The sequence below is a fragment of the Gymnoscopelus microlampas genome (genome assembly GCF_963454915.1).
Source record: "Gymnoscopelus microlampas genome assembly, chromosome: 2".
Taxonomy (NCBI): Eukaryota; Metazoa; Chordata; class Actinopteri; order Myctophiformes; family Myctophidae; genus Gymnoscopelus; species Gymnoscopelus microlampas.
In genome coordinates, this window is record NC_139939.1 from 59,530,432 (window position 1) to 59,543,105 (window position 12,674).

Here is a 12,674-nt window from a genome sequence, read left to right on the forward strand (position 1 = left end):
TGGTCTCTAACCGTTGTCCATCACACAGAACTCTGCCCCTCATGGCTTTTCTACGGGCTTGGATAAGACTGGGACCGCCGTGTCTCCGTACCTCCGCCTCATGTGCAGGGCATTCCCGAAGGTCTGCACCATGGCACGTGATCAAAGGTCCAGGAACAGCCTCTACTCGTCCCTGGAGACCAACTAATCTGGTCCCCGGAACATAAATATCCTTTTGAGAACCCAAGCCCTTAGGCGGAAGCGCTACAATTATTGGATCACGGTGCCTGCTCAGCTCATAACAGTGGGACCTATTTTCATTGTGAACCCGTTGGGCCTCAGCGCGCATCCGGTGGACCTGCCGTTCCTGCTCAATCCTAGCTATGCGGTCACGGCGTTCCACCGGGGCAGAGCATGGGGCGGGCTGGACAGGTCGAAAGAGCTGTTCATAAGAGCCACTGCCGTCATTTGCCCGCCTATCATGCGCACGAGTGGGTTCCTCATTTGGGCGGACCGGACAAGGATTTTCAGATCGTGGCCTGGGGACTATATCTAAGAGGCCAGCCCTGGCATGGTTGAGGATAACAGTCAGACCTATCCAAGTTGTCTCGTCCGGTGTTAAGACCGTTACGGCAAATGTGCTCCCGGCGTCCACATAAGCACGACACAAAGCACGACAAGAGGCGCTGAGGTCATAGCCATATGTTCCGCACCCGACTAGAGTCATCACCACTGGTGTAGTTCTCCCTTCCGAAGTATTTTTTACTCGACAAGCCCGGAACAATGATGTGTACGTACCATACAACACCCGCTCACACTGGCCTGGAGTGTATTGTCCTTCACGGAATGGAACAACCAGGTTGGCAATAGCCCCATATCGGTCAGCGAGCAGATAGGCTCCTGTCCAGTACACCTCATTATTTAACAACCCGCCAAGGGCTTCATGGGTATATTTTTGAACCAAATCAATGCATTGTTTCTGATAATTGGGTCCAGCCGCTTTTTTTATGGCTAGCGCCATCCCCCCACCATTGGACAATTGCAGGTTAGCGGGGTTAACCAGGTTAGAGAGACGGTCAACAGGTGTGTGTTGTTCTAATCTATCTCTGCTTACGCTTATATTATTCAATAGGGATGTGTCCCCGGGAACCGGCAAACTATGTTCTCCCAGCCCCAGAGCCTGTAGACTCACCGCTCTGGGGTACAGACCCTCAGCGGGAGGACCAGGGGCAGTGGGATAGATGCACTGGTTCACATACCACGAGGGACCTTCATCCATAATTTCGATGGGTACCTCATCATATGCCGGCGGGTCATCCTGAAGATGACCGCCTGGCCAGTTCTCGTCAACCTCTGCCTCAGCAAGGTCCTCAACAATCACGGCGTCTTCCTGGAAGCCCTCGTGATCTTGAAAAACTGACTGGGCGCCCTCAGAAACTCCAGTAAAGGAGTCATCCGGGGCTGGGACAAGATCAGCCATATATGATGGGTGACTTAGTTTTTATCCAAATATGAGCAATCAATTTTTTTTTTTTTTTTTTTTTTTTTTAATAAATTGACCTCTATCTCCGCGTCCTAAATCTAAGGTGCCTGGCCCAGGCAGAAAAATATCCCCAAATTCAACTTAATTCAACCAAGATACGGGCAATGCCATGAATTCTTGTTTGAATGTTAAATCTGGATAATATTCCTCAATTCCTGCGAACTAAAGGCTACCTAAGATTAGGCGACCAAGCAATCGGTAATGCTAGGAGCTGACAAAATTCTCTGTTTATTCAACCAGATTATGGGCAATGCCAAGGTCCCAGTCGAATACAGCAGAATCCACTATCGCTCCCCGCAACCTCGTTGCAGTGTGGCCGCCAAAAGGAACTAATCAGAGAGATTTTGGTAGATTTATTTTTATTTGTAAAATCCAAACTTATTGTAATTAGAATTGGGCAAAACAAAACCTTTCGATCAAAAATATTTTATTTGATAAAATAATAATTACATTTTCTTTTGAAATTATAATCAAATATCTATATCTTTGGCGACAATCATTTTAGACAGGTTTCTATCCTATTTGAATCCGGTTTCTCTATCCTCGTCCTTCACGGTTGAAACTGGCAATAGCGCTTTTTGCCCCGCTTTTACGAGTGCTCTGTGGATCTCTTACGGTTACAGCACAGAAAACAGAGAGATTTCTTGCGAATCGGGATTACTTTATTTACGTGAGCATAGGAAAACCTCACGGGAGAAGTTGTGAAATGTTAACTTAATAGATGTGAAGCGTGTGGGCGTTCCACATCTAACTAAAACGAAATTTCACGGAAAAGATCTTTGAACTAGAATCACTTGTTCAACTAGACTCGAGTCTCTAGACTATGAGCCTCAACTGTTATAGCATTTGGCGGTCTCTCCAAATGTCTAACACTAAATATTAGTATCCTCTATATTTTAGACAAAATTAAATGTTGACATCAGCTGTCTCTCTGATGTCTAATAATCTAATTCCAGCGTTCAGTTTTAACATGAGCAGTCTATCTCATGTCCCTGTTCGGGCGCCATGTTATGGCCTGACGAAAATAGAAGAAATTAAAACACTCCTAATTTCTACTACCCTCGATAGTTTCAGCAAAACCTATAAACCCTATGAATTTAAACCTAATAAGTGTAGCAGTGCCGTTGCACCCCAGATAGCGCGTGCCCCGCGCCGAGAAGTCTTCAGACCAAATGTAGCTGTGAAACTATTAACCTCTCTGCACCGAGAACACACTCTAAAATGCCTATTTCTATTTATAGTAACCTCTGTTGCATATTTTGTCACTCACCCAAGTGTCCGCTGATAAGATCAAACGGCTCGTATGAAGAAATCCTCTTAAAACTTCTCTCATAGAAAAGGGTTTTTATTTAACACTCAAGCTAATACAGGCTTTTAGCAAAAATACAAATATATGTATGAAAAGGCAGAATTTCTGATAAGACAGACAACAGACCCCTAAGCTCTATCTCCTCATTTCCTAAATCTAAGGTGCCTGGCACAGGCAGAAAAATATCCCCAAATTCAACTTAATTCAACCAAGATACGGGCAATGCCATGAATTCTTGTTTGAATGTTAAATCTGGATAATATTCCTCAATTCCTGCGAACTAAAGGCTACCTAAGATTAGGCGTCCAAGCAATCGGTAATGCTAGGAGCTGACAAAATTCTCTGTTTATTCAACCAGATTATGGGCAATGCCAAGGTCCCAGTTGAATACAGCAGAATTCACTATCGCTCCCCGCAACCTCGTTGCAGTGTGGCCGCCAAAAGGAACTAATCAGAGAGAGCTAAAAATGGGAGAAGTTCCGCGCAAGGCTATGTCCGTCGCCCCGTAAAAGGCACAAACAAGTGACACCTCACAAAAGCTTCTCTACCAAAACCCCCCCTGAACAGAGATATACAGCAGTATTTATACAATTCTGGCTCCATCCCACACACCAAATAAGGGATCGCCTCCCTCCGGATTAGATCATTTCAGTAGCTGAACCTTATATGGTGCTGGTTAGATTATTTCAATAGGAAAAACCTAATATGGTTTTTCCCTCTAGCAGTTAACACATTTCAGCTGTTGCCATAGCCATTTAGGTCACGTGAGCAAAAAGTATAGTTTTTAGCAAGTCATTGCAAAAGAGGAAGTTGTGGCTGAGGTGTGACGGCTGGTATCAAGGAGCAGAGTTGGTGTCCACAGCAACAGTGAGATTGGTGCTCCAACGCCTACGTTGACGCCCCCCGCGCTTGTTCCTCTTCCTCATCAGAGCGTGTTGGTTGGCAAGGTCACCCAGCTGCCGCGGGGTCAACAAAGGCCGTGGATTGACAAGGCCATATCTTAGCCCTACCATGTCACTGCCTAGATCGAATTAATTCGATATTAGCTTATCATCACTTGCCTGCCAAGATCTAATTAATTCGATATTAGCAAAAAAAAAAATTTTCAAAAAAAATTCATTTTTTTTTTATTTTGGGACCCAAAGACCAAGGAGATATGAATTTTCGAAGATCTTTACTCTCATCCACTTCCTTGTTAACTTAAAACTTTAAAATTTTGTATCTCGGCTCCTGAGTACTTTTTTTTTCCCATTGAAAAATCTCTGGCATGAATAACAATAGGCAGTGAAAATAATTCTGGCAGTCAATGTGTTAAAGGGTTAATACTTATCATTGTATATATACTATAAAACTCACAGACACACTTAAGGGCAGATACACAGGTCTTTTAAAGTGGTCGTGGAGTCATCTGATCGTTAAGCATCTCACACTACAGGAGTCTATTTCTTGAAATGGGCTGTCATACAGTATATCTGTGGTTTTCACACTATAGATTGATCTAAGACCAGGGATCACACTGTAAGATGTTTCACCAGGATGTGATCCAGACCCAATACATACATCTGTTTTTATTCCAATTCATTTTAACCCACGTCTCACAAAAACGTGCAAGGCTCTTTTGCGAGACCAAGAGAGACGTATTGATTGACATTAAATAATTATCTTTTTCTCTCTCTCTCTCTCTCTCTCTCTCTCTCTCTCTCTCTCTGAAACAAACAAGTCAACCAGTCAGGTGTGCGATGCAATTCAGAAGCAGAGTTGCCATGTCCGCTTATTATAAGCGACTTTGGGCTTGTTTTTCTGTAAAGTTGTTGGTAAAAACTGGTTGTTGCGGGTTGTGTATTTAGTTAGTTAGTTGCTTATTTGGCCTTGTTTCATAATGGTGTTTAAACCAGTGGTTCTCAAACATTTTCATGGCAAGGACCCCCAAATTAATATATATATTTGTCTGCTGCTCCCCCCCCCCCCCCCCCCCCTTCTGGAATTATGTTGTGCCATAGACCCCCATACAAGATTTCTGGGGAATCGGAAAATATTCACATTTTTTTCTAATTCTTTCAAGATCTTTCCTTGAAGATAGTCGATCTACAACCTCACAGCTGAGCTTGTAGATCGGCTATTTTCAAACATCCAACGTATTTGGTTTAAAGCGCTCATGTGGCCTAGTTTCCTCTTGTGGGCTTGTTTTCATAAACCTGGTTACTTATTTCTCTCGCAAAATCTGGCAACGCTGTTCATAAGCATTTCCTCCGTCGTTCACCGTGCCACGGTGATAAAACCTGTTCCAGTCTTGATGACACGTGTGTGTGTGTGTGTGTGTGTGTGTGTGTGTGTGTGTGTGTGTGTGTGTGTGCGTAATGACAGATCTAGATAAAGGAGCAGAATTGATTGTGTCTCATACACTACTGTATGTCATGTTGTTTACGTCTGTTACCATGGTGACGACCCTTAACCTTTGACCTCCACATGGTTTGAGCGTGTCAGTATCCTGGCCATCCTGCTGAACTGTGTGACCCTGGGGATGTTCCAGCCCTGTGACCACACCCCCTCCATCCTGCAGGTAACACACACACACACGCACACGCACACGCACACGCACACGCACACGCACGCGCACGCACACGCACACGCACACGCACACGCACACGCACACACACACACACAGGGACACAAATATTTTATGGTCAGTAAAGGTTACATTCATAAACTCATGGATATAATTATGTCCTCATGATACAACACACGTGTCACTCAGCACTCCAAGGGCAAAAGTAGTGGTGGCTTTGCCATACATCAGTGCTTTTCAACCTTTTTCGCGTCAAGGACCCCCAAATTGACACATATTAGCCCAGGGACCCCCATTTGAAAAGATATGCCAGGGACTCAACCATTTTGATTTTTTTGGGGGTCCCAATCTACACTGTAGTATCATCGTCAGTGTTAATGTAACTCTGAGAGTGTACAAATGGAACCAAATGGACCCTAACGGGTCCATTTGGTTCCATTTGTACACTCTCAGAGTTACAGACACACAAGGGTCAATTTGGTTCCTAAATATTAATTTGTCTGGGGACCCCCTGGAACCCCCGTCAAGGACCACTGGTGGTCCCCGGACCGCTGGTTGAGAACCACTGCCATACATGGCTGCAGCAGAGACAGAACAATACTTTAACCAGTCTTTCTGCCTCTTCTTTGGGCATCCCGAGTTGTTGAAACCCTCCAACAACCAATCTGTGGGTATGTGTGTCCTATAGGCTGGACCACATAAACACAGTTTTTAGTCTTACACTGCTCTGCTTGTTGTTAAAGCTCTCTCTCTAGTTGTTCTCATGGGCCTGGAAGTCCATCCACTGCTATTCTGACAGAGGACGGACACACTGTGCCGCCTTGTACTGTATGCAAGCTACAGCCACTGTACCTACTACATTGACCATGGTAGTTACAACGGGGCAGTTTAATGTCATGCCCAGGACACACACACACACACACACACACACACACACACACACACACACACACACACACACACACACACACACACACACACACACACACACACACACACACATATATACACGCACGCACACACACACACACACACACACACACACACACACACACACACACACACACACACACACACACACACACACACACACACACACACACACACACACACACGCACACAGGGCTGCGTGTCGTACTGTGAAAAGGGGGAAAAAATAATTGACTATTTTGAGAGAAAAAAAGTGAAGAAATATCAGTCCAGAGACCTGGGCCCAGCCTCTGTCCATGTGTCAATAACTGTACTTTATTATTACACTGCTTTTCAACCTTTTTCATATCAAGGTCCATGAGACGTGCCTCTGAGATTCAGTGGAGTAGAAATACAAGAATTGACAATTTTGAAATACTCCAGTGAAGTAAAAATACAAGTACTTCAGTACTTAGTTACTTAGTTACTCTCCTCCACTTAACTGTTTGAGAGAAGCTTCTCCCCCAAGGACACAAGTCAGTTCTTTACCTTCTTGGTATTGTCTCTCTCTCTCTCTCTCTCTCTCTCTCTCTCTCTCTCTCTCTCTCTCTCTCTCTCTCTCTCTCTCTCTCTCTCTCTCTCTCTCTCTCTCTCTCTCTCTCTCTCTCTCTCTCTCTCTCTCTCTCTCTCTCTCTCTCTCTCTCTCTCTCTCTCTCTCTCTCTCTCTCTCTCTCTCTCTCTCTCTCTCTCTCTCTCTCTCTCTCTCTCTCTCTCTCTCTCTCTCTCTCTCTCTCTCTCTCTCTCTCTCTCTCTGTCCTGTCAGTCAGTCCTACTCAGCTGTCACCATGTCCTGTCTTTAGACCAATTCATTTAACTCCTTCAATTCATTGACTGTGTCTTTGTCATTTTAAGATTTATTTGGCTATTCAAAAATAGCTTGTAGATCTGCTATTTTAGACAAATCTTGAAAATGTGTGCAAATCTTTAAATATATATATTTTAAAGCAAACATTTGTAACTCAAATCTTTGCTTCTGGGGGTCCCTGGATCAAAACGTTTTGATATAAAACACCTGCGTTACCTGTTACATTATGCATATATAGGTGTGGTTTGGGCCTTACAATGATAAAACCAATCACCGTGCCAGAAGCCATTACCTTTAAGAGAAGACTGCACTACCCATCATCCCCAATCCAATATACGCTCTCCTATCTCCCTGTCTGCACTGTTGCCTTGTCTGATTATTATAAGCCACATTGGGCTTGTTTTTCTGAAGTTGCTTGTAAATAATGGTATATATAATAATAATAACGGTTTTGAGCTTGTAGATCGGCTATTTTCAAATAGCCAACATATATAAATATGCACATTGTTTAATGGCCGACATATATAGGTTTGCTCATGTGGCCTATTAGTTGCTTCTTTTGGGCTTGTTTTCATAGACCTGGTTGCTTATTTCTCTTGCACATTCTGGCAACACAGCTCCTGTGTGCAGCAACACACAGTGATCTGGCCTTTGATTGCCTTTCAATAAAACCACATTTGATAGACATAAGTATCACCTACATGTTACTGATTAGAGAGAATGTTATATATTTGTAATCAGTTCATTATTTCCTGTGTAATCGATGAATAAAACTGACGTGTTTAATTTGGAGAGCATTGCATTGTGCGATGCACAAATTGTCTTATTTGAGGAGACTAGCATCTTATATAAACACAATTGACTCAAGGAATGGACACCCTCCCTTCTGCTGATTATAGGACCATTAGAATCACATAGATTTGTTGACAGTAACAACCTAGTAGAGAGAGGTGCTGTGCGTCCTGGCCGTCTCCAGGAATGCATTGCAGCCTGCTGTGCGTTCTACAAACCAAGTTGGCATTGCGGGTGGTTTTAGAATCCACTGTGCACTTTCCCCAACCCTTTCCCAAAGGTGTGTGGGCAGAATAGCAATTTTGGGGATATAGCAACAACCAGTGGCGTAGCTTACATAGGGTTTACATAGGGTTCCTCTTAGCACCAAACAGCGTGGAGAAAGTGAAAGTTTAGAAGCAGTGGCTGCTGAAGGAACGCTAAAACGGTGAAACGGTGGAGCTTTTTTATTTTTTTCACGCCCCTTTTTTTCCCACCCCTCGTTGACAAAACGGTCCCGGGGGGCCCTTTTGATCTGAAAACCCATGCGGAAAAAGGTGTGTCTGCGCCACTGGCAACAACATTCCCACGGCCACACCTCCATGCGCAAATAACGTAGTGGGCATAATGCAGAGCGGGTATAGCAAGGTGCAGAATAGCGTTTAGGGCAGGGGTCTTCAACAGGGGGTCCGGGACCCCTAGGGGGTCCTCAGAGTTGCTAAAGGGGGTCCGCCAAATCTTTGTGTGATATGATTTTTTTTTTTTCCATAACCACTTGAACCCCCATCCCTTTTCTGAGGTGAACTTTAGCCAAAAATAGCAGATTTACAAGCTCTCTCTCTCTCTCAAGGCGTTGAGAGCTTGTAGATCTGCTATTTTTGGCAAAGAGGCTATAGGTGTAGAGGGAAAAAAGAGCAGACTAAGTTAAAAAAAAACTTTAATCTGAAACACAATTCAATACAATATAGAGGAGGGGGTCCCTGCTTCATCTCTCTCTCAGCCAGGGGGTCCTTGGCCTGAAAACGTTGAAGACCCCTGGTTTTAGGGACAGCGCCAGCTCCCTTGTCCGTATTTCACAGGGTAATGGGCAGAGATTCACAGGTAATAATGGGCAACAACACGTGCGGCTTTAGTTTTGCCCAGAATAGAGCCGTCTTGTCTGTACACACAGAGGTGTCTCAATAAAACATAACCCTGATGATTTCATCTCTGCTCCCTGCATGTAATGGCCCTTTCCTTCCCGTTGGATCATTTCCTGGGCTTTTTATTTTTTTCTCCGCTGAGTTCCATCTCCTTTTGGCTGTTTCTCTGTGTCTGACCTTTCTGTCGGTCACTGGAGGCTCCTGGATGCTGGCCCGCTGCTCTGGCCCGCATCCCACTGAGCCCCCCCCCAACCCCCACCCCCCCCTTTATGATCGTTTATTAAATTAACCCATTCAATCCGGGAATGCATCTCTGTGATTTTAGATTTATTTGGCTATTCAAAAATAGCAGATCTACAAGCTCATAGCGCGGCACCGAGTGCCGCGCTATGAGCTTGTATGTCTGCAATTTTAGGAAAATTATGAACATTTTTGCAAATCTTTGAATACATATTTTTTTAAAGCGAACATTTGTAACTCAAATTTTTGCTTCTGGGAGGTCCCTGGAACAACATATTTCACAAATGTTCGCTGTAAAAAATATATATATTGAAAGATTTGCACACATTTAAAAAAAAAAATATATATATATATATATAAAATATTTTTTATTAGCCAAAGGACTCTAAAAATGACACACAGATGCGTTCCCGGTCTTAAAGGGTTAATTAATAGATAGAAGTGGCTCTGCCTCCGGTTGGGTCTCTGCTCTCTCTCTCTATCTCTCTCTCCCTCTCTCTCTCTCTCTCTCTCTCTCTCTCATAGTAATACATGGTCTCTCTCTCTCTCTCTCTCTCTCTCTCTCTCTCTCTCTCTCTCATAGTAATACATGGTGACATCTTCTGGTTGAAGGCTCTGATTCATGTTGTCACGTTGCTGGTCTCTTGGCAACAATGTGCTTTTTTACATACTGTTGGCGTACTGTACGTTGTTGGCTTCATACTGTATATTTTATTGTATAATGTTTACATAATTTATACATTGTTGGCATACTGTATATTTTATGCTTACAGTATAATATTTGCATATTATATATGGTTGGCATACTGTATATTTTGTGCTTATTAAACAATGTATTGTTAGTGTACTGTATATTTTGTGCATATTATTATACATAGTGGCATAGTGTATATTTATTGAAATTTATTGAACATTTTCTGGCACAGGATGCAATCCTCTACGCCAGACTCAACACAATATAAATATTTATTTTCAAATTGCGACATTCACAATTAACAATGTATTACCCTTCACCTTCCTTCATATGACATTTCTTTCAGGCCTGGAATTAATTTCGTAGCCCTTCTCTGAACCTTCTCAATTTTCTCTATATATTTGATTTTGTAAGGACACCAGACTGAGCTTGCAAATTCAAGATGAGACCTCACCAAGGATTTGTATAAATGGTATAAATAATTATTTGCGTAAATTTAAAAAAGTTCTTCTGATTATCGCCAACATGGAATTAGCTTTTTTTTTACTTTTTCAGAGATGTGTGTTTGAAATTCTAATGAATTGTCAACGACAACTCCTATGTCCTTTTCTTCCTCTATTTGATGAATCACCAAATCTCCAACTGTATAGTTGGCCAAGCTGGCACTTGTTTTCCCAATGTGTAATTGTTTACATTTGTCTAGATTTAATTTCAATAGCCACCTATCACACCAGTTGCTAGTACTCTGGAGATCTGCTTGAAGTTGAGCTATGTCAGTGTCCTTGGTAATAATTCTAAATATTTTCGTGTCATCCGCAAAAAGGTAAGCATCAGATTGTATCACACTTGGTAAATCATTTATGTAAATAACAAAAAGCACAGGGCCTAATACGGATCCCTGTGGGACTCCAGAGGTCACTGCCTTCCAATCTGAAGTGGCTCCATTAACCACCACCTGCTGTTTCCTGTTACTAAGAACATCTTGTATCCAACTGATAACTCTGTCATCTATGCAGTAGGACCTTAATTTTGATATTAATCTCTTATGGGGAACTTTATCAAAAGCTTTTTGAAGTCCATATATATGCAATCAACTGACTCTCCTCTATCTAAAGCTGCTGACCATTTATCAAGAACCGTGAGAAGTTGGAGTGTGGTCGATCTTCCAGATATAAAACCATACTGTTTGTTCCTTAAGAGCTTATTGGACTTCATATGATCTACAATGTATGCCCTAATTAATTTTTCCATTGTTTTACATAACACAGATGTCAGACTAACAGGTCTGTAGTTCCCTGCTATTGCCTTACTTCCTTTCTTGAAAATTGCACTGATTTGTGCCTCTTTCCAACCACAAGGTACAGTTGCTTCCTCCAAAGTGTTATTAAATAGCATTGTTACTGGTTCAGCAATCACACTAGCTAATTCCTTTACAATCCTAGGATGTATTGCATCAGGCCCTGGAGATTTGTAAATGTTCATGCTCTGTAGCAGTTTTTTTGTGTCCTCAGTGGTTATTATAAGACATTCTGTGTGCTGAACTTCCACTCTTGGCAGGTCAGGTATCACATGCCCTTCAGGTTCATTCACAAATACACTGCTAAAATAATCTGAGAGTATTTCAGCTTTTTCCGAGTCCTTCTCTGTTTTGGGGGAGTTCTTGTTTTCCTGGTTAACATATAGATCTCCTACTGCTGTTTTATTTTTTGTCCTCTTATTAATGTAATCCCAAATAACTTTTGGTTTGTGTTTAGATCGTCTTGCTAAGTCTTCTTCATATAGATTTCTTAAATTCCGAGTTCTCGATCTCACACAATTTCTAACTCTCCGATATTCTTTTTGTACCTCTGGGTCTTTACTTTTTATAGCCTTTCTTGCAGAGAGTTTTTTTCCTTAATTTTTGTTGTTGTAATAGTGTCTAAGGGAAAGTTGTGCTTCCTATTCAAAGGCCTGCTCTTGATATTTGGCACATATTTATCCTCTGTTTCTTTCAACTTCAACTTTAATAATCTCCATTTATTGTCTACATCATAGTCAGAGAAATATTTTTTCCAATCAAATATTTCCAATTCGCTAATTGCTGCCTCAAAATTCCCCTTATTGTAATTTTTTTCCTAATTTTTGTACAACATATGACCTTAAACAGCAAAACACAGTGATCGCTTTTACCTTATGGGCCTAGATATTGAACATCCTCAACCAAATTTTCCTCATTTGTGAATATAAGATCCAACACATGTGGTGTGTCACACCCTCTCCACCTTGTTGGTTCCAGAACATGTTGAAACAACAATGCCTTCTGAACACAGTCCAAAAACCTATTGTCTAATGTAGCTCCATCTCCCTTTGCATCGAGCAAATTCCAATCTATATTTGGCAAATTAAAATCTCCCATAAATAATTCATGTAAATGCTTCCTAGATGACACTTCCTCCATTAAAACCAGAAGATTTTCGTTATTAGTCTCTGTACACCTGCTCTGTTCTATACGTAACTTTATGTACGGGTTCATGTGTAGGGCATCTGAGTCAGTAAATGACATCATCATCACAGTCATAACAGACCCTACACACACACACACACACACACACACACACACACACACACACACACACACACACACACACACACACACACACACACACACACACACACA

The 12,674-nt window shown here is 42.2% G+C and overlaps 1 protein-coding gene across 1 annotated transcript in view; it reads left to right on the plus strand.

Annotated features, from left to right (window-relative positions):
* Positions 1-5,337: 5,337 nt before the first annotated feature.
* The window catches only part of LOC311056069 (voltage-dependent T-type calcium channel subunit alpha-1H-like), a gene marked incomplete at its 3' end in the record, with an annotated part of 190,479 nt that continues 183,142 nt past the window's right edge, over positions 5,338-12,674 (plus strand). The window contains exon 1 of the mRNA XM_084072438.1: positions 5,338-5,391. Within this exon, the coding sequence (XP_083928564.1) occupies positions 5,353-5,391 (39 nt within the window). The 5' untranslated portion in view covers positions 5,338-5,352. The remainder of the gene's footprint in view (positions 5,392-12,674) is intronic.